At 40.7% G+C, this 22,724-nt stretch overlaps 1 protein-coding gene across 1 annotated transcript; it reads right to left on the bottom strand.

Annotated features, from left to right (window-relative positions):
- Positions 1-450: 450 nt before the first annotated feature.
- Positions 451-21,308, bottom strand: LOC145777502 (uncharacterized). Its single transcript, XM_082588883.1, has 11 exons — positions 21,112-21,308; positions 11,064-11,144; positions 8,051-8,192; positions 7,688-7,822; positions 5,776-5,980; positions 4,748-4,935; positions 3,981-4,045; positions 2,782-2,911; positions 2,237-2,365; positions 1,664-1,791; positions 451-1,099 (listed from the first exon to the last, which is right to left on the bottom strand). Exons 1-11 carry the CDS (start codon positions 21,207-21,209, stop codon positions 997-999), a joined length of 1,404 nt encoding a protein of 467 aa, XP_082445009.1. The 5' UTR covers positions 21,210-21,308; the 3' UTR covers positions 451-996.
- Positions 21,309-22,724: the final 1,416 nt, after the last annotated feature.

Genomic DNA, 22,724 nt, shown 5'->3' with positions numbered 1-22,724 from the left:
GGTACACTCGACAATGATCATTATTCTAAAGCACTGTAAACCACAGCGACCTTTACACACAGGCCTTGTTGAAGTGCGAACCTATAATCAGGGCTGGAGGCCAATGTAACTTTGATTTTGAACTTTTGGCTAAACGTCATTTTGAAACACATCAAAATGACACTGTAGTTTGGGAACGTTCAAATATTACGTAACGCTTTTTTTCCGAATTTTTGCCCCCCCCTCCCCCATGTAACGCCAACGTAACGCTTTTTTCAATCCCCCCCTCCCCCATGTAACGCTTTTTCACTACGAATTCAGCACAAAAAATTACCATTCCGTACTCGAAAGCGTTACGTAACGTTTTGCTTGAACCCCCTCCCTCCCGATGTGACGCTAACGTAACGCTTTGCATAACCCCCCCTCCCCCTCGAAGGCGTTACGTAATATTTGAACGTTCCCTAATTTGGGAATCCAAATTGCCAAAGTGTGATCGTTGAATCTCAAATTACAGCAAAACTCCTGGTTTCACTTCAAAAACGACAAATCTTTCTGTGTTGGCAGTGGCTCTTTGGATTTCCAGCACAACTGCCAAAATCTAGTCCATTATTTGTAACAGTAGCCCAAAATATACACAAAGACTATATTTAATTATTTATTAACTAATGCAAAGGAATTTATTCTCACGCTTGACAACTGTCAGAAGATATTTCATTTTCTTGATATTTACTACTATTATTAACTACTCCTCAGAATAGTAACTTATACCAGCGATAGTGACTGCTATCAAGTGTAGCAGATCGGCTCCAGTTAAATTTGACATTTACATGGCCTGTGTATGGAGGTCGCCATGTTCTAAACACAACGATTGGAAGGTGCGGTGTGAATCAACACAAAGCAGTTTGTGCAACTGCGACAGAAATAAGCATCTTCATTTCACCAATCATGCAAGCAACAAATGTGCGCGAGTGGCTGCAGGAACGTTCGATTTGGTTGCGTCATCGGGTGGTTCTGTGCTTATGACGTTACAGGAGGGGCAGCTTGAGCGAGCCACCTGATCACCTGGCTCATGACGTCATCGTGTTCAGTGAAGCGATGAAGAAAGTCGGTTACGCCGTTTCTAAAAAAACATCATTATGACGTTTGTCAAGAACATCTTGTCAAGAATGGCTAAATGTGGGACAAGAAGCTTGGAGGGCCATACTTTCGTCGAAGAAAACAGGAGTGGAGAGAGATGATTCCGAAGAAAGTGACGTTTGTATAAAGAGACGGGAATCTAAATAACTTTGACAACTTTCGACAACACTTTGTATGCCTGGGAGAAGGTACCCAGCCACGAAAATTAGTGGAGGGATATGAAGCAGTAAATGCATGTGGCATATTTTTAAACAATGGTTGCAGCGCCAAAGGCACTGCATATTAGATTTGCACACCATACGACTCTACTCCACTTGCAATAAACTGCAACAATCCGACTGAACGGATGAAGAACACACAGTGGAAGCGAAGTTACTAAAATCTTTAATTAAATCAATAAAATAAGTGAAACGTAAGGTCTTACCTTACGTAAGATAATCGTGGTAATTTCTAACATTTCATAAATCAGAAGTTTTGGAGCTTCGTCGTTTAATAAACATCGCAGAACCAAAAAGCAATGTAATCGGCAACTAGTGGAGTGGCTCACCTGCACAATGCGGTTATAGCCTCATTGCTTCTGAACCTGAACAGGTTGAATACGGCGCGGATGGCATGAAGGTTGACGATCGAACCCTTCGAACTGAGCAGCGCAACAATGATCGCCATGTTGGAGAGCTAAAATGGAAATATATTACGGCCAATGACGACATCTAACGGTTACAAACAAACCGACTCTACAACCGCAAGTTGGAGCAGTTTAAATGTTCAGACGATGGATTTAAGAAGCAGAATCATAATGCTTTCCTGGCGCCTTGCGGGTTTGATATAAAAGACCAACCAAAGGATGTTGCTGACTAATTTTACAATAAGGTCGATACATGTTGCTGCAAACTTGACTGCCTTACCTTTAATGAAAGGCCTGAGTAAATGATATGTTTCTATAGACGGTTACATTATCGGCTATAGGTCCAGTGCTGTGTCGCTTAATAAGCTCCAACTGTTACGTTCAAAGGTAATTAAAATAACACATGACGCGAATGTCTCGCTTCTTCATTTCCTTCCATTGAAACCAACCCTGTAGTTGATGACAATCCTACCAAGCAACACATGGCGCCCTCACCATTGTAGAGGCGTGGGCGGGGTGAGCAGAGAAGTTAGCTGTGGCTCTGGCCAGTTGGACAGTGACGTACTCAGGCTGGGGAGTCTTCAGCTTATCCAGGACAGCGCCGAGAGAGGATTGCAACAACACCTGGGAAGAAAATCAACAAACAAAGTGATGGGAGTAAGAAGAGAAGCAAAAATAAAGCAACAGAAAAGTGAAAGCCCATTTCAAGGTCCATGCCCGACTCATTACCATGTTATAGTTGGCCATGGTCAACTATACAACTTTTTATGACGCTTGTAACGTGCACTTTTGAAGTACTTGAGTATACAAGTAGGCACAGAAACATATTACCACATCGAACAACCGCCCTCTGCTCGTGTAAAGAAAGCTACAGAACTTTCAAACGATGGATGAAGAGCAGTTTCGTCACGGTTGGCAGGATCGCATGAACATTGGCATGACATCACAAACATTGACAACTTCACGTCACAATGCGCACATCATGCAGGAATTTACACGGTAACGATACGTTGAAGCAACGTAACTAATCGATGATTGACCTGATCGCGTTCATTGGAGGCCAGGTTAGCGACGACACTAGCGGCGCTTGCGGTAATCTGGAGGTTGTTTGGTTTCGATTGCAGGGCGTGACTTAGTATTCCTCCGCATGCCGCATCCTCAGATGATATCCTAAAGGTCAAAGGGCATATTGGTATTGTTACGCTTGTAGGTACTGCAGGATAACCACAGAAACTCACAAACGTAAAGGAATTGAAAAGAGGTCAACACGAGTAGAGCTATGTGTACAAGTGACAAATCACTGTAGTGGTTACCAAGTCCTGCTACAATTACGAACAACTCACAGTGACAGGGCGGCACGACGTAATCAAGCGTACCTGACTCGGTGCAATGCACTAACACTAAGGCAATAACCATAAAGCAAAACTAACGTTACTCGATTTGTATAAATTGTCAAGTCGTAGAATGATGTATCAATTAAAAATCAAACGTACAAATTTTCTCAATAAAAGGCAGACAAAGTGAAAACAGAGTTTTTCTTTGCAGCGAACGCCTTATGATAACTTTGGTATATTTGCAATGTGGAAAGCATTGACTTACCAGGCTAAAAACAGAATATCCGCAATCGATTAGAGCATAAGCGTTGCTTATAGGTTTGATAATTAATCAATAAAATTTTATAAAAATATATATACCAGGTTTCTAAGCTCCCGGCGGCAATGTTTGGTCGCCGACTTCCACAACATTTCTCAACTTGCGTTGGTATTTTAACTTTTCTCCCCACTTGCGTTTGTACGTGAAACTTTTTACTTTTCACTCGCAACCTTCTTTCACAAACAAGGCAAAGTCTCCACACGCCGACGAGACATAGTGATTATAAAAGTTTAGCAAAAAGTCGGAGTGTCGACCTATAAAAACTCGAAGACTAGCTGTAGCCTGCATCTACTTGGCAAGCATTCACGTAGGCTGCAACTGCAACTATGTTCAGGACCTTGTTCTTGCCATTCAGGACCTTGTTCTTGCCTGTGTGCCTGTGTGAACGCACAAACACGAATTTTTATTCTGGTAATTTGGTTGCCGGGAAAAAGCTCTGGTAGACCATGCTTGGTCGTCGGAAAAACAAAGAACCTTAAAGACCTGTAATAAGTTATGCACAACCTGAGGTTTCATGCTGGATAACAATCATCAGGCGCAACACAACACTTATTACGTTACAATGACTAATCAAATGGCTACTCACACGTGCTTCACTTCCTCATCACCGGTGGAGAGCAGGACAATGATCCGCAGTGCATGTTCGGTCACCTGAGAGATAGTTGCACGACTCAATGCAAGTGTGTTGTGTGTACGTCTCAAAGGAGTGTTTGAAGTCGTATGCAACAAGAGCTTCTTACTGAACACAGTTAAAGTGCGGTGGTCTACGCCGAGTAGGTGCGAACGCTCTTTAAAACCCAGCGAGTGTTTTTGTTTATTTAGACAAATTTTAGGGGTTACTTTAGGTATGAGGTTGCGGTGTTTAACCTCTCATAGGCAGCATGGAAATGAAACGTCATTGCTGTAATTGTTTCACAGTGAGGAGAATTGACTTTTGAAATGGAAATGTGGAAATGCTGGCGGGAATAAATTTGTGCTTAAACTGTGTTCAGTTGAGAGTGGATTCAGAACACTCTTCATATAACACGACACTTAAGTTGCAATGTCGACGTATTGTTGACCAAGGTTCCTCACAGGAGTCATGGGAATCTACATCGGTCAGCCATTTAAACACAATATATTGTGAGCTGCTCTGGTGCTCGGCTGAACTGGAAAAAGCACATCTTTGGCTGCCAATTGTCCTACACAATGTTAGATGCAGCAAGTACACACCATAGTGGATTTGTTATCAGCGCACTGGCATTTACATTTTTTTTATAAACGTTAGCTCAAATTTTACTACCGCCACCAGATAATAAAACAAAAAGTAGAGATGACAATGACATGACTTAGAATAATGACATCACTGTGAACCTGTTCATCCTTTGACTGTGACACCTTGATCAGGATTGACCGCAGCGCGTCCTGTTGGGAGATGAACACTTTGTGGTTGTTTCGGCACTCGGCCAGGAGGCACAGAGTGGAGGTAGCCACCAGGGATACACTTGGATCGCTGTGGTCGCACAGGTTCAGGAGGGTGGGAAAGCAACCAGTGTTGAAAACTGGAACAATAGAATCTCATGGCAATGCGTGCCTCGACTTGTGATAGAAACAGAGCTATAGAAGAACATCTTGAACATAGGGCAACGCCAAACAAGGTTACATCAGGAAGCCCTGTTTAAATGTCTATCCTACGAGATAACTGTTGGTAAACGATACGATGGAAAATGGTCACCAAACTGTGCAAAAACATCAAGTTGTAGTTTAATAGCAAGAACGAAATAGTTAAATTGAATGATACAGTAATCGCCTAGCGGTAACCAGATAAAAATGTTGTATTCTGGAATGACGAAAGATGCATCTACTCAGTCTAGGAGCAAGCAAAGACGAACACACAAAGAGTATTAATTGTCTGATGTGCTGTACATCTACATTGTGATATCTGATCACTAGAGAATAGACAGAAAATCAAGCAGGACACGAAGATCAGTTGAAGTTTACTTTACAATGTAGATATTAACGACCTGTTTTAGCCTGATGCTGCGAGTTCGCTGTGGTAATAGCGGATTGCACTAGCTTTCGGAACACAGTTTCCTGGTCGCTTTTACCACAGCGAACTCGCAGCACCAGGCTAAAACAGGTCGTTAAAATCTACACTGTGAAGTAAGCAACGATCATGCTGCTAAAAGCGAAACCCAATCTTTAGTTGAAGCTATCCAACTCCAAGTGACAAAAAATTACTTGTAATTGCCATATGGTCAACAGATACCAAACAGATTCTAGAAACATTCTCATTCTCAGTAGAGTCTATTCGAGGGGCTGTATTCGTAAATAGATTGAGTATCTTCTTAGTAAGACTAGAAACGAACAGGTAAGCTGTGAATAATTAGGCTTATTTTCACCTGCTGCTTTTAACTTGTCGCCCGCCTTTGCCAATATCCTCAAGGAGCCCAGACAGTCTGTGATGATGGATAAGGTGGCAGCATTGCTGGAGTTCATTCCCATGGCCAGCATCTGACCGATCGCCTCCAACACACCGAGCTCGGCCAACCAGTAAGATAGGCTCTCATGTCGGCACAGAGAATGCAATGAGTTGGCGATGTGGGACTGAATACAGAGAGCAACAATATGGAAATGAAGTACACACATTGCATGCGCACAAGCACCAATACCAGGGATATCTAGAGAAGGGGATACGAAGGCTTTAAATAATCTCTGTTTATGGTAAAATGACAATTAGCACCTATAGTAATTTAATCAACTTCGTTATGACAACCTGCATTGCACAATTACAACCAGGTATAGATATTCAATGAATGCTCATAATTACTTTAATTCAACTACCCGTATAGGCTACTTGCTTTACACCTAGCCAACTGCAAAGGTTTTGTCAAAAACCCCCCAGCTAACTGGTAACTTTTCAAACTTTTCAAACAAGTATTTTATAAATATGATCTACATAACACTTGCTAACTGTCTTGTGTAGCTGAGTGTACTAGCTGCACCACAAAACTTTCTGCAATTTTAAAAAGAACCGCATGTTTAACGCGGTACCAACTACCGCCCTTCTAGTGTCATGAGCATCAGCAATCGCTCTGAGCCTTCGTATCCCCTTCTTTAGATATCTCTGGCCAATACCAAACAGGTTTATGGTGAAAGAGGCGGACCTAGGTTCGGGAGACCATCAAGCAGCTGACTGGTCTAGTGGGAGCCCTGAAACAACTTTGCTTCAGACTAGCACCAAGGGAATGTATTCCCAGTGACAGTGATGTGTGTTGTGCCTGCACTGTCTACGTTGTACGGTCCTGACAGCAACTCACATCGAACAGATGCATTAAAACTATTACATACGGTATTTAAAAAACAAGTTGCTTCTTTAATGCCCGGAGAACTTTTGTAAATAAAAATTTCCTTTCTATTTTTAGCATTGTTAGTAATCCAATAAACCCATTTTCAGCATTTTTTGTATGCTTTCAAATAAAAAAGTTAAAAATGTAGTCAAATGGCTAATTGGGTACATAGAATGCTCCAAATATAGAAGAACTTGGGTGCAGGATTTCCCTGTAAATTCGAATGCTAACGTGAAAAAGCAGTACAACAATATCAGCTGCATTTTATAAAGAGTATTAGCAAACAAAAACGACTTTAAGCTTATTCGTAAGTTGTTTGTTTGTAACTTTTATTCATTGCAATTTGGAACCTCTCTGTGCTCAATGTGCCAATTGGCTATGTCAAAAATTATTTTTTTTTATTTGAGACTACAAATGTTTACTTCAAAATTAAAATATCTAGGCTAGGTTTTTGTTGAAAAAAATTTGTAAAAATAAAAAATGCGCAATCAATTCATTTCTTGAAATAAACACATCTGCATTATCCGAATTTGCCCAACTTTTTGAAAAATTCAAATTTTCTGTTACTGCCTCTGTACCATACTTTCTGCGAAAGGAAGCTCTTTAGAGTAGGTATATAATTAGAGTTTCCAACCACTGTTTGCTTTCATTGCTTTGACAAGAGATAAGATAATGGACTAAACTACGACATACAAACATATTTATTTATAAAAAGATTGCCGTCCCCACAAAAATCCCCCTTGAATTTGGATGTGCCAATTGACTACACAGGGCGGTAAAGGGTTATTTGTCAGACTGAATTACTTTAAATATCCAAAGCTGAACAGCCAGCTAAGGGCCCAAGGTACAATTCCAACCACAATCGATGGGTCACAGGTCACTGCATTACCTAAGCCAAAGAAGTTGCCATTTTTTTGACGTGTTTTACAAAAAGTAGCTAAAATCTTCAAGTTAAAGTGCTTACCACCGTCTGAAGTTGCATGGAAGTGACACGCTTGACTAGCGATATGAGCACATGGGCGCCACCCAGTGCCACGACAGATGATGGAGCATCACGGCATTGTGACGACAAACCTGTGACTGAACGAAGGTGGAAAGCCTGGAAGCAAATGCTTTGTGACGTTAATGCGAACATTTACACGTCACCACAAGTGACATCACGATCGCACAACAAGCACACAAATTCTAACCGGCATTGCAAGCTAACGAAACGTTCAACCACTCATGGAACTTTTCGCAAATAATCTTCGAGGAACATAAAGTTTCAGAAGGAATTTGAAACGTAAAACCGTGGTATAGCAATACAAAATCTGAGTGAACCACTTACAGGATCATTCGAATATGACATAGTGATGCATGATGCGGTTGGTAGGCAAGCATTGCATACTCTCTCTGCATTGTCCAGCCCATACTGCGGAAGGGGAACTTTTTCTGTGCAACACTTATTACAAAGAACTTTTCCACAACATCTGAAAAGACAGAAGGAAATGATAAAAACATAATAATATGTATAATTTTCTACTGCTTTCAATGAAATCATAATACAGTATAACAATAATAATTTACCATTCAATGAAATGCATAACATGGTATTACTTGCAAGATGATTTGACTCAAATATAAAACACGAAAGCAAGCATGAGCAATCAACTTGTAGCACAGAGAGTTCTGAAAACTAACTTACAACATATTGAAAACTGAATAACATGCAAAAACAACGTTGGGACAAACTTTTTTTTCCATCTGTGGCTTTGAAACTGAATGTACGCTACTCATGTTATCTCAATAAGTTTTTTAAAACACAGCAAGAAGAAATTACTTGTCAAATAGCACACTTTATCTTAAATAGATTCTTTTCCACAATACTGCTCTACTGCCATCCTGCTGCTGTCATTGCAAACACTTATCTCTTCAAAATAGAAAAGAAATCTTTTCAACCAAAGTCTTCATTTTAAACTTCACTATACTTTTTGAAATATCCTCTAGCCTGCGCTGTTTAATTTCCGATTTGATCTTCCTGCTGGAATGGCAACATTTCGGCTTCTTTTGATGTTGATCTTTGCACTTTTTCAGTCATCATAAAAATACAAAACAAAAGATATATACTTGATGAAAAACAGGAGGCAGTTAGACTCTTATGACATATCAAAACAAACTTTGTTTTCTTTACAAATTCAACAATACATATGCATGGCAGCACGGCATATGCATAGGGCTGCTTCCCAAGAAAAGATTGCTTCAATATAAATTATGTTGACACAATGCCATACAGTAGAAAGGAGCACACTATTATCTATGAACAATTACTTTCGTGGGTTTGTTATGGATAGGGGAATTTTTTGTTGAACTGAAAAATATTAAAACACTTGCAGAGATTAGTAATAAAACTTACAATATAAAAGTTTGTATTCATTTCAAATCTCAGCACTATGATCTCACTATTTATTCACATACACGATAACCCTAAATACTTTAACTTAAGCCATTATCCATGGGAAGATAATGGTGATCATCAGCCAATAGTTTGTCTAGCACCCTGAAGCTTTGCTCACAAGGCATGAAGCTGCTCAGTGATTTTGAACATGGTGCTGGACTAATGCTTGACCAAAAAATTTCTGCAATTGCTTCTAAGTTAACATTCAGTTTAAGGCAATGATGAATGATCCAAATACAAATCCACCTTAACCAGACTGGTGGCCACTGGCCAAGTTAACATTCCAATCTCTTTTATAGGTTTGAGCAACAGCATATTTTGAGCTTTTTGCTCTTTCTATTTCATGCATTAGGTTAATATTAGATAATAGGCTTTCAGAAAGACTTTTAGCCAGCACTGCTGATTTTGCTTCCACAAGTAACTGCCCTGTAACTGCACTAACAGTCTTATGAACTTGCTTCCATCAGCCAACTGACCTACCTGTTGAGTGTTTACTACTGATTTAGGAGGCTGTTGATTGCTGAAAACTTTGTTTTTTTAGACAAAGCCTTTCCCACTGCAATAACCTGCCAGCACCTTTACAATTACTCCAGATTCATCCAGTTGCATTAAATAATCCATCAGCAACAAGAAATATTTCTTGAAGATTAAGGAATAATGAAGAACTAAATATGTTTTACCATTCTTCAAAAACTGAGGGAGCAAGTCTTTTAGGCGCAGGTCAAACAGGCGCGCACACTGTGGCGTCTGGATATTTAGGTGCGGAGCACTGTGGCGCCCGTTCATTTAGGTGCTATTCCTAGTAAAGTCTGCAGATTGTATCAGCTTGGCAGGTAGGGCAATGCTTTTCACACAAAATGTTATATTGAACAGAAAAATGTCATGGCTTCCGTGAGTGAAGCCGCTTAAACCGGCAATGCTTTTCACACAAAATGTTATATTGAACAGAAAAATATGTCATATATATTGTTTTTTAATGCGCGTGTTCGGCGTTTATTTGTTAGTCCAGGTTTGCGTCGGCGAAAGCTTTATTAATAAATTATTCAAGTTTCTGAACATGACTGAGTTTACTTTTAGTGAGTCAAATAATAACTACACTAAACAGTAAAAAATATACCGTAGCCTATATTCAAGCGGGTGGTAGGCTTGAGTGAAGATTAACTTAGTTTTCCGTCGAAACTCCGACTAGGTTTAATAACGAGCAAAGTCGCACCATTATGCTTGCAACTTGTAGCCAGGGTTCATATGCCCTATAGAAATGTATTCATGTAGTGGAGCGTTGTCTCATAGGTAGTTACGTATCCGCCACACGACCAATCCATCCCGAGTAGAAGTAATTGCGAAAGATAACAGATTAAGTAAGGTTCCATTTGGCTGCAACCTGTGTTCAAGATGCATAGCAAATGTCCTGTGGAGATGTGCAAATATCAAGAGTAGTAGAGCGTTGTCTCGCACCTCATCTCCACACGCGCATTGACAAAACAACATATTTTCTGTTCAATATAACATTTTGTGTGAAAAGCATTGCCGGTTTAAGCAGCTTCACTCACAGAAGCCATGACATATTTTTCTGTTCAATATAAAATTTTGTGTGAAAAGCATTGCCCTAGTGCCCTACCTGCCAAGCTGATACAATCTGCAGACTTTACTAGGAATAGCACCTAAATGAACGGGCGCCACAGTGCTCCGCATCTAAATATCTAGACGCCACAGTGTGCACGCCTGTTTGACCGGCACCTAACTGTATGCGCCTAAAAGACGTGGACCCAAAACTGAGAAGTTAGAACACTTAAAATCAATTTAAAACTGTATCTTAGCTGCAAAAATACTAGGTTTCAAATTTTCAAAAAGCTAATTTTCATCCAACAAGCAGTATTGAAAAACCAGAAACCAAAATTCATGGCACCTGCAGTGATGTCGTCTTCGTAACTGGTTAAATCTGTTCTTGCAAATGGCACAGCTGGAAGCAGCTTCATCAGAAATCCATCTACAAGTACAAGAAACTGAAAATATGCAGTTGTCTGTGACATTTATGATTGAGTTAGCGTACAGTGTGCTTAACATCTTCAGCCAAATGCTCTTCTAGTGACCGACACTAAGGTTATTACACAATGTAAAAGTGATAACAAGGCCTAGCTATCAATATCACTATATTATATTAACTCATGAGTTTTATTTAGCAATAGCAGGAGCCTGAGCTGTTCATTTTTTGTGGCTCCAGCTCTGGCTCTACACTCTACAGCAAACTGAGTTAAAGGCTCCGACTTCACAATAAGCAAAGTTAAAGGTTCCAGCTCCATTGAAAACCCTTGCAGCCCTGCTGGCTAGTAGTGCAGGCAGTTGTGTCCCCAACATTATTGGTATAACTTTTGTATAGAGATGCACCAATATCAACATTTTTGCCGATACCGATATCAACTTTTTAGGTCAATACTTTAGTGTTGCAAAAAGAAGCAGTTTTGGTATTTGCAATGAGTTAGACCAAATGCTAAGTTTGACCTTATTTGCATAAAACTATTAAAAAAAGCTTTGAATTAGCATATTTTAGTTGTAAAGATTCGATCAATCCAATTTCTCTGCAGTGTTGTGTCAAAAGAAGGTAATACATAGTGTTCATTAATAAAAGGCCGCCATGATTGAGGGCAAGGGTATAAAGGAACTAACATCATAATTGCGGTTTCTGAAAAATTACTAAAGGGTTTGCGTAAACTCTCTTAACAGACTATCATAATTTAAAATAACATATAAAATTTAAATCAAGTCATTTGTATAATCATGCAAAAACTATTAAACAAGTAATGTACAACCTAAGGCGCTTGTTGCTTTTGCCAGACTTAATAAGAGTACCAAGGTAGCAAAAATGTAATTTTTGAGTTCAAAATTTTGAAAGTAGCTGACAGATATCCTCAAACACTAATCATTTTTTAAACTTCAGATTGCTATTTCATACGAATTAGAACGCCATGTTCATTCGTAGGCGATATAACCCACTTCCCACACATATAGTTACAGACGGTCTGACAAACGAAATGTGGTACTTGACCGAACGCCATTCTGTATCAAAATGGCCCGTTTTGGCGTGTCCAATTTGGCTACTCCGATTCGGCGAGTGCCCTATTTGGCGAGAACCCTTTTCGGCGAGTTCCCTATTCGGCAATTTTTGGATTTTTTTTTTACAATTGTTGGGTACCATAGCCTAATTATCATTGCCGTTTTAGGGTTAGGGTTAAAGATTAAGGTTAGAGGTTAGGGTCTTATTTCAACGTTTAGCGATGTTAAAACGATGTAAAAGTGACAATGATAATTAGGCTATGGTACCTGATGATTTAAAAAAAAAATTCAAAAAATCGCCGAATAGGGAACACGCCGAAAAGGGCACTCACCGAATAGTAGCAGACACATTCTGTATATAGTATACTTCAAAGATGCTAATGGATTTGCGGCAATTTTTCACAATTTGTCACTTCATAGCAACATCAGATATATTTATAATGCTAAACTGTTTGACTATGCAAGAAAAGTACGGTACTGAATTTCATTTAGAATTGTTTAACTTGTAGCGGGTCAGTTATGCACGTTTTAGGGCTGTTTTATGCAAATTTGGGTAGACATTTTTCATATGCATTTTCAAGTTCTTTAGACCCTTTAGACTCAAAATCCGTCTGGAGCCCAAAAATTCAAGGGTGGAAGGTCCCCAAAATGCCGCTCCCATTTGGGGGGTAGTGATGGCTAAAGCACATGTAGAAAAATTGTTTTTTATTTTTTAACATGGCATTTGAGTACTAGGGTGGTCCTTAAATTTTTTTTTTTTAATTGAATGGGCTAGCCTACCCCTGATTATAGTTACATATGATGAAAAAACACCTACAAAAAAATTTCATCCGAATCGGAAAAAATTTAGAACATGCTACCGCACATTAAAAATCTGGAACGAACGTTGCCCAAACATCCACAGCTCCCCCGATACACTATGCATGACTTTGAAGATTCATTTGATAGGCTACGGTACTCCAACAACATTCAACTTTGAAGAGAACATTCAACTGGTAGGCTACTCCAACAAAACAGTGAAGAAGATGACTAGATGTTGTCAGCAATTACTGCAATGCAAAGGAAAGGAAGAAGATTACAGTACCAGTATAACGATCAAGGAGTGACTGCAGTCCAAGAGTTACCAGGGTTGCCAAATATAATTATTTATTTTTTTAATAAAAATATTGAAATTCCTACTGCTCAAAAAGTTACATTAAAAAATTTAAGGATTGATTAATCTTAAATGAAAATGTAGGTTATGCCTTAGCTTGAGAGCAACTAGTCTACTCAATTAAACTTAGTTGTAAAAACTTTGCTTTTGTATTGCTTTTGCAAGCGCAGGGCAGCTTTAGTCATTTGTGGTCTGACGTCACTTCTAGAGTGCCACGCTGCACTAGGGTGGGCTGAAAAAAACTTTTTTTTGAAATTGAAAAAGTGGCCCCTCCAAAAAGTTGGCAAATTGTCCAAAACCATCTGTTTCACTAAAAATTTTCAGTTGCTCCCTCTAGTGGCCGAGCAACATCGCACTAAAGGTCGCGAAAAGGTCAATTTTTTGGAAAGTGCTCTAACTTTGTAGTCGATGGTCATAGAGAACTAAAACTGGTATCAAAAGAAGCAGAAGAAGTATGTTTCTATTTGTCTTAAGAGAACATTTTGCCATAAAATGTCTAAAAATGAAGTTATTTTCAAAAAACTCTATTTTGAGGCATTATCACAGTCCAACAGGTTGTCAAAATGGGCAATGGTTCCATAAGCAAGCAAAAGTGAAATGATGACAAGATCTTGACCAGTCATAGTAATCATGTAACCACCATCAAATTTGACAATTTTTTAGGTTGCATCAAGATTTTTCAATAGCTCCCTCTAGTGTTGAAGTAACAAAACATTGAAAATTACAGAAGTGAAAAAAACTGGAAATGTGAAGTTTTATGAAATTCTACTAACTTTTTACAAGTTGTCATGGAGAGTTAAATATAATTATGTAATTTTAACGACCTGTTTTAGCCTAATGCTGCGAGTTTGCTGTGGTAATAATGGATTGCACTAGCTTTCAGGACACAGTTCCCCAGTCACGTGCTATGACGAATGGTGTTAAAGTCAGTGATTCATTCTTTTATGCGGCTCTTTTGTTTGGCTATAATTAAACACAGCACTAAAAGCAGTAGCCTAGTTGGTCAAATTAAAACAACTAAAAAAACTGCAAGCTTAATAATCACTAATATCATAGTGAGATCACTACTCAGACAGAAGACATAATGTCGAAAACAATGGCAAAAAGACATCAAATCAATCAAACTGCAAACTGATGTTTTGAGTCAAAGGATTTCATCAATTTTCTGGATTGAATTCTTTGCCTAATGATTCCATCTCGTCTCTCAAAACTTGTAGTGGAGGCAGATGCTTCAAATACCGGCTTGGCATGCCGTTCAACAGCTTGATTGTGGCAAGGATGATGAAGACTTAATGGTTGAAAGCGTAACTCATTGGTGGCTTTATAACTAAGCTTTAGTGTTGCTGGAGGTTCATAAACATCAGGAAGATTTAAATTCAACATTTTATGAAATCCTTTTGATTTAAGATTGATCTTGGGTATAAAAAATTTACAAATCATTGGAAGTTCTGCTGAATTAGATGTTGCTTCCAAAAATCCCCCTGAAAAATTGTCATTTTCAATGTGATACATTGTGCCTTTTGTTCGAAGTGCACATATCTTATTAACAGCCATTCTGCGAAGATTCTCATTCCTAATCATTGTTACCAAACATGCCAAGCAAAACATTTTCTGGGTGTGCAAAGAATCCATTTCTTTAAACAACTTTAAGACAGATATCTACCAGTGTTTGATTTGGAATACTGATGATCCTTTGCATGAGATTGTAGAAATTTTTTGACCCGTCTTGCAATTTATGCTTCTGTCTTATTTCAAACCAAGTTGGAAAATATATGTATATTTAAACAATACTGAGCCTGCATAACTAAGTTGAGTGATGGATTTTCAGTTGCTGTGTAAAGGGTCTGCTACTATTGGGCTAGTCCGATTTGGCTATTACCCTATTCGGCTACAGCCCGATTCGGCTAGTCCGATTTGGCTAGTTCTATGGTAAACAACTTTACCTCGCTTCCCACTTTTTTCTCCGCTATTCTCTTTTAAATACCGGCGCGCGTAGCCGCCGTAGTCTTGCTCCTCCGTCAAGGGGTGGTAATTACACGCAATTCATTATGACGCAACCGAAGGCTTTAATTTATCACACGGCTCACCCAGACAGTAAAATCCGCCATTTATACATTGATTTAACGTCTGCAGACGTTGAATCAATGTAAAAATGACTGATTTTGCCGTCTGGGAAGGCACTCAAAGGTAAACACTGGATAAAATGCAAGAATGCAAAAGAAACGATAGCCTATTGTGGAATAAAATACAAAATTCTCTAAACAGAAGGCGTCGTTGGATTTACAGAAGGATTTTGTGGGATTACAGAAAGATTATCGTTGGATTTTCAAAAAATTGCCGAATAGGGAACTAACTGATAAAGACTGTAGCCAAATAGGGAACTAGCTCAATCAGACTAGCCAAATCGGACTAGCCGAATCGGGCTGTAGCCGAATAGGGTAATAGCCGAATCAGACTAGCCTAAATGGGCCATTCCGCTGTGTAAAAGCGGAGAATCCTGCAAGCCAGAGTCAGCCACCTGGAATGAACTAGCAATCCAACTTCAAGAAGTCTTAAATCGTCATCAACCTCACCGCACTTTACAGCCTAACAAATATTGTAACCATAGTATTGGTCTGTACTGACTACTGAGTACTTCAAGAATTGTGTTAGGTAAAATTGGAAAGTGTGAGTTGGGAATAGATTCTTGAACAGGTCGTTAAAATTACATAATTATATTTAACTCTCTATGACAACTTGTAAAATGTTAGTAGAATTTCATAAAACTTCACATTTCCAGTTTTTTTCACTTCTATAATTTTCAATGTTTTGTTACTTCAACACTAGAGGGAGCTATTGAAAAATCTTGATGCAACCTAAAAAATTGTCAAATTTGATGGTGGTTACCTGATTACTATGACTGGTCAAGATCTTATCACCCTTTTCACTTTTGCTTGCTTATGGAACCATTGCCCATTTTGACAACCTGTAGGACTGTGATAATGCCTCAAAATAAAGTTTTTTGAATATAACTTCATTTTTAGACATTTTATGGCAAAATGTTCTCTTAAGACAAATATAAACATGCTTCTTCTGCTTCTTTTGATACCAGTTTTAGTTCTCTATGACCATCGGCTACAAAGTTAGAGCACTTTCCAAAAAATTGACCTTTTCACGACCTTTAGTGCAATGTTGCTCGGCCACTAGAGGGAGCAACTGAAAATTTTTAGTGAAACAGATGGTTTTGGACAATTTGCCAACTTTTTGGAGGGGCCACTTTTTCAATTTCAGAAAAAAGTTTTTTTCAGCCCACCCTACGCTGCAGTGCAGCAGCCCGGTAACTTTTGGGCCGCAGTAACTCCTAGACGTCACACCAGTAGCCTACTCGTCCTTTATGGGTTGCACACCATACATTGATTGATTGAATCTTTATCCTCAGACTGGGAAAGCTTCTTGCAGAGCTTAATCCTGGCAGTTTCAAATACTTGTAGACTGTAGAGGCTTTGAATCACTGACGCAGGCCCGGTCACCGAGATTGGCAGAGTGAAGTTTCCGATTGTTGAAGTCTTGTTGCCGGGGAATTATTCCATCCATTAGATGCCGCTGAATGGAGAGCAGTCCTTAACGTGCGTTGCTCAAGCACACGCCCTGAGAGTCAAACCAGCGCCGCTTGATCTTGAAGCTTCTTCGTTCCAGAAGTGACGCGCTAACCAACTGAGCTATCAGGCTGACAATTGAGTTACATGATCGAATTGATGCCAAAGACTGTACAATCATCATCATCATCATCATCAACCAATTTAGATTATACAGGCCATGAATTAATCCTCATGTCGAGGGTGTGGCCTGTCTGTCTGTCGAGAACGAAGTCTTCCCCTCCACACTTCGCGATTTATTGGGTTGGCAGAGTCCATGTTCAGGGCTACAAGGTCACGTTTTACAAGTTCTTCCCAAGAAAGTTTTGGTCTACCTTGACCCCGCTGTGCTGCGATGTTGACACATCTGACCTGTGAGATCCAGCTTGAGCTGCGCTCACCGTGACCAAGCCATCTCAGTCTGCCTAATTGGAGAACTTCACCGATGTCTTTTAATTTGAGCTTTGATAGCAGAGTCTCAAACCGGATGTTGTCCTCAGGCCCGACCAGGCAGGTCCATCTTACCATCGCTCTGTCATTACGTTGTAGGCGCTTGACGGTGCTTGCTAAAGTAGCCCACGTTTCAGAGCCATAGAGCATGACACTCCTCACACAACTGGAGTAAACTTGTCCTCTGGTTGCAGCAGGAAGTTGCTTGCTTGTGAGGATAGGGAGAAATTCTCTAAACTTTTTCCAGGCTGACTTGCACCGAGTTATAGCCGCATGCTCACACCCCCCTCCAGAAGACATGGTATCACCAAGGTAGCAAAAGTCAGCTACCACGTCAAGTGTGCCACCTTCAATCTCAACCTCGCTTACCGGCCTGCCATCTATTGGTCTTGCTGTGCCCTGACAGCGTGGGCATGAGTAGTGTGGGTCCGGTCTGAGTGACCCTTTAATTCCACTACACTTTTTGTGGACCCAGTGGGAGCAATTGGTGCAGAAGATAGAGTTGCTACCGGTTCCACTTAGGCATACCGGGCAAGGGTGCTTTCCTGATCTTCTTAGGGAGTTCTGGTTGATGCCAGAGATCATTATTTTGGTCTTACCCATGTTCACTCTTAGGCCCTTTGCTTCCATTCCCTTCTTCCAGGCGGCGATTCTGTCAACTAGCGACTCCAATGAGGTGTCGATAATGGCAAGGTCATCCGCATACAACAGCTCCCAAGGGCAGCCTGTGCGCAGTTCGAGTGACAGGGCCTCCAGGACAATGATGAAGAGCAGTGGGCTCAATACAGAACCCTGATGCACACCTACGCCTACTTTGAAAGTGTTACTGTGCCCATCCCCTACACGCACACAGCTCCTAGCATTCAGGTACATTGATTGTACTATCCGTACTAGCCATTCCTCAACACTCAGCTTTCGCATGGCCCACCAGATCACCTTCCTTGGCACTCGATCAAAGGCTTTTTGTAGGTCTACAAAGGCCATATAGAGAGTCTTGTTTACGGCAAGGTGTTTTTCTTGAAGTTGACGGATGATGAAGATGGCGTCAGTTGTACCTCGGCCTGGCATGAAGCCGAATTGCATTTCATCAATCTGTACTTGTTGCCTAATCAATTGTTCTGTCACTCTCTCAAGTATTTTCATGGTCTGGTCAAGCAGCTTCAAGCCTCTGTAATTACCCCTATCAAGGGCATCCCCTTTACCTTTATAGATATTGACGATGTAACTTTCTTCCCAGTCTGCTGGTATACGACCCTCGCTAACAATAGCTTCTACAAGATCTCGTATAAGAGCAACTCCAGTTTTGCCTGTTGGCTTCAGCATCTCTGCTATTATTCCTGAAGGACCAGGAGCTTTGCCCATGCGCATCTTACTGATGGCTCTTTCGATCATCTCGGTGGTGATTGGTACACTAGGGCCCTCAACAGATGGTTCATCTGAGAGATTATCCGGGTTCCAGGGGAACTCTACATTGAGAAGTCGTTCATAGTATTGTTTCCAAGCAACCTTCCTTCCTTCCTCGTCGAGGGAGAGTTCACCGGCATCATTTTTGATGGGTTTATCACCACTAACATCTTGATTGTCACGCCGCATTTGCTTAGCCAGCTTGTATACGGTCCCTGACTTTGAGTTGACATTATGAAATAGTGTCTTCTCAGCTTCGGTTTTAGCATTGTATATGGCATACTTAGCAGTTCTTTTGGCATCGTTGTATGCTTCTCTGCTTCCTCCTGCCTTCCATGCCTTAAAGCATCTCCTCTTCTCCTGCACAACATTTTCCACTGTATCATTCCACCACCAGGTTTGTTTTCTCCATCGGTGCCTAGATGAAACACCACAAGTTTCTTGTGCAGCTTCAGTGACTCCTTCCTTCAGAGTTTTCCATATCTCTTCTACAGTGGTGCTTGTATGGGCTCCTTCAATCTTGGAGGCAAAGAGTTCAGCATACTCAGCTTGTTTGTTTGGATCTTTAAGCTGCCAGAGTTTTATGCGGGGCTTAAACTGTCGCTTTTGTTTGTGTGAAGCTTGTACCGTCATGTCCGACACCACGAGTCTGTGCTGGGATGCGCATTCTTCACCCAGGATGACTTTTACATTTGTAACATGCTTTCTGAACCTGCGCCGATATAGGATGTAATCGATCTGCGTCAAAACTTCTCCAGATTGGTAAGTGACCAGATGTCTGTGGTCCTTCTTAAATACGGAGTTCCCTATCACCAGGTCGTTTGCTACAGCAAATTCAAGTAGTCTTTCACCTTCCTCATTGCGTTGGCCAATGGCATACCCACCATGAACTTCTACGTATCCGTCTGGATTGCTGCCTATGTGGCCATTCCAATCACCGCACACAAACAGTTCTTCAGTGGCAGGGACAGTGGTGATAAGGCTCTGAAGTTGTTCGTAAAACTGAGTCTTGGTATCTTCACTGAGCCCAGCCTGGGGAGCATAAACACAGACGACAGCAAACACAACTTTACCCACAACTAAACGCACTAAGAGTATCCTGTCGGAAATGCGTCTCACTTCGAATACCTTCTCCCACCAACCTTCAGCCAGCATGATACCAACCCCTCCTGTGCCCTTGCCATTACCAGACCAGAGAAACTTGGCTTGCGAGTCCTTCCCAGTAATTTTCCTAGTTCCAACATGCCTCCATCTGGTTTCCTGAAGACAGAGTAAGTCTATTCTTCTCCTAGTCATTGTCTCTACTACTTCATTTGCCTTTCCTCGCATGGTTCCCACATTAAGTGATCCCACACGGAAAGGCTTAGGGCGTTCATAGTATTTGCCACAATGGCCGGACCCTGCAGACCCACGCACCCAGAGGTCCGCCAAGCCCGAGACATTACCAGTTACCTTGTTGTTACTGGCACTGCCTTGCTTATTTCTTCTTTTTCGACTTGACATGTTTTGATTTAGGCAGTTTTTACAGCCGGATGCCTTTCCTTGACTAACTTGGTACACTTTTGGCAGACCAAGATCTCCACCGTTCCCAGCTAACTAGGGCAGTTGTGGGAAATTCCACTTGCATAATGCACCGTTGTCCCAAAAATATAACAGTGACCCGCTGCACATGCTACTGTCATCCAGGTTATGACAGGCTATCCAGAGATAGCAGACGCAACATATCCCAGTGGCAGGGGATTGGATTGGTGAGTGCCGGGACGTTTCCGCATGCCAGCGGGCCCTGCACACTGCACCTCTAGGGCTCCAATCTGCTCCGAGATCCCTAGCCAGTTAGCCTGGAGCCACATGGCATCCAGTTTCCATGGTGTACCACGGGGAGGTTTGGCTAGAGTCTTGTCAGTGGAGAGGTTATGTACCAGCAGGGAAGACTAACGCACTCGGCTTCCTTTTCGTCAAAGACTATCTGGCGGATGAGGCGAAAGCGATAGATGAGAAGCATGTGCAACTACATCTACACTCAGCAGCATCACTAGACACATCACACTGACCTGTGGCACCACACCACAACACCACTTGGTGAGAAAAGTGAACACCACTTGGTGAGAAAAGTGAACACCACAACACCACTTGGTGAGAAAGTGCCAATGATGTCAAATTTTTGAAACACCCTGTATAAATGAGTGCTTTACAATTAAAGTTGAAATAATACTTTACACTTTAAATGAAGAAACATTTAGTAGATTGAATTAGAATTAACAGTTCTTTTACAATTGTCTCACTTTGACTTGGACAGAAGAAATGATGTCCCTTGATAAGCATTGTTAGTAAGACCATCAATAACAGCCGGACATACTTCTATTCCATCAATTCGAAGCATTTTACAGCATTTCAAAAAGATTTCTGCATAAAATTTACTGACTAACTAAAAGGTTTCAACCAAAAATCCTACAAAATTCTTTCAGAGAGTTCAGTTTATTTTCTGTCACAGAGACAAGTCCTAAAAAAAAATCAGAATGTTTTAGTATAATACCGTATATACTCAAGTATAGGTTGATCTCGTTCTCGTGTATAAGTCGAATCCCTACTTTTGAGCTGAAAATCGGTGATATGTCCTTCTTCGTGTATAAGTTGAATAGCTGATTCCCAACACTACCATTCGATGGTTCATCTAAGTCAGTGTTTCTCAACCTTTTTTGGCCCACCGCCCCCTTCATGAACTGGAAAAATGTTACCGCCCCCCAACAAAAACGATTAATTACGAAAAGCGAATATAAAAGAATAAATAGTATTAATGCTACAAAAGTGATCAATGCCATGTGCCAGTTTCTTCACATTCAGTGTAAAGTCAGTGAGAAACATTCGAAGATCACCTTTTATGGATATGTCAAGTGGGTTTCGCAGTTTGGTATGTAGCATTGTAGCAGAACAACACAGCTGAATACCTTTTCCACCAGGCATGAGGTAGGAAATGCTACCACGAAGATAGTTAAGCTCTTTGATGAAATCGTGACGCTGGGCGGTAGATGGGTTCAACCAGAATGCCCCCTAATAATCAAAACGCCACCCCCCCTTAAGCCGAAGTAATCATACTGCCCCCCTACAAAGTCAAAACGCCCCCTGGGGGGCGGTACCGCCCCCGTTGAGAACCACTGATCTAAGTATTGGCACTGACATATGGTGAGAAAATTTCAAAGTAGAGCATGGACGTAGAGTAACTTTCGCTGCTGGAATAGTCACGTAACACTATTCACAGCAATAATAAGTACGGTAAACCAGTTATGGTAAATTAGACGCGCTATTTTCAACAAGGTTTTCCAGCTGTGAGATCAATTATTGTGATTCAACAGAACACATTGTTTTGTTATCAGACGCACGAGAATTGAAATCCACTCATTAACAAATGAAAATTAGCTCTTGGCCTTCTTGTATTTAATATAATAATAATAGGGTGCAACCTAGTTCGTACCCTGAAACGATCGAGAAAAAATTAAAAAAAGCCGAAGTCGCTGATCGCAGTTTAATAGCACAAAGCCGAACTCGCTGATCGGAGCTTCCGCAAACAAACTCGAGGGTTAGGGTTAGCGGAAACTGCGGAAAAATAAAACAGCGGAAAAATATTTGCGAAAACTGCGATCAGCGAGAGTTAGAGCATAGATTATTCTATGGTTAGGGTAAAGGTTACCGGGATCTGCAGTTAACGGAAACTGCGAAACTACGAAAAAATGTTTGCGGAAACTGCGATCAGCAAGGGTTAGGGTTAGAGCATAGATTACTCTATGGTTAAGGTAAAGGTTAGCGGAAACTGCAGTTAGCGGAAATTGCGAAACAATGTTTGCGGAAACTGCGATCAGCGAGGATTAGGGTTAGAGCATAGATTACTCTATGGTTAGAG

The sequence above is a fragment of the Aplidium turbinatum genome, chromosome 9 (assembly GCF_918807975.1).
Source record: "Aplidium turbinatum chromosome 9, kaAplTurb1.1, whole genome shotgun sequence".
NCBI lineage: Eukaryota > Metazoa > Chordata > Ascidiacea > Aplousobranchia > Polyclinidae > Aplidium > Aplidium turbinatum.
This window is presented reverse-complemented; position numbering and strand designations above follow the sequence as displayed.

Coding starts and splice junctions, on each gene's coding strand:
- LOC145777502 (XM_082588883.1), bottom strand. CDS start 21,209: ATGCTTCGAATTGATGGAATAGAAGTATGTCCGGCTGTTATTGATGGT. Junction 11,145..21,111: donor TTTCTTCTGTCCAAGTCAAA/GTGAGACAATTG, acceptor TTGTACTTGTAG/ATGGATTTCTGATGAAGCTG. Junction 4,046..4,747: donor CACAGTCAAAGGATGAACAG/GTTCACAGTGAT, acceptor ACTATCTCTCAG/GTGACCGAACATGCACTGCG.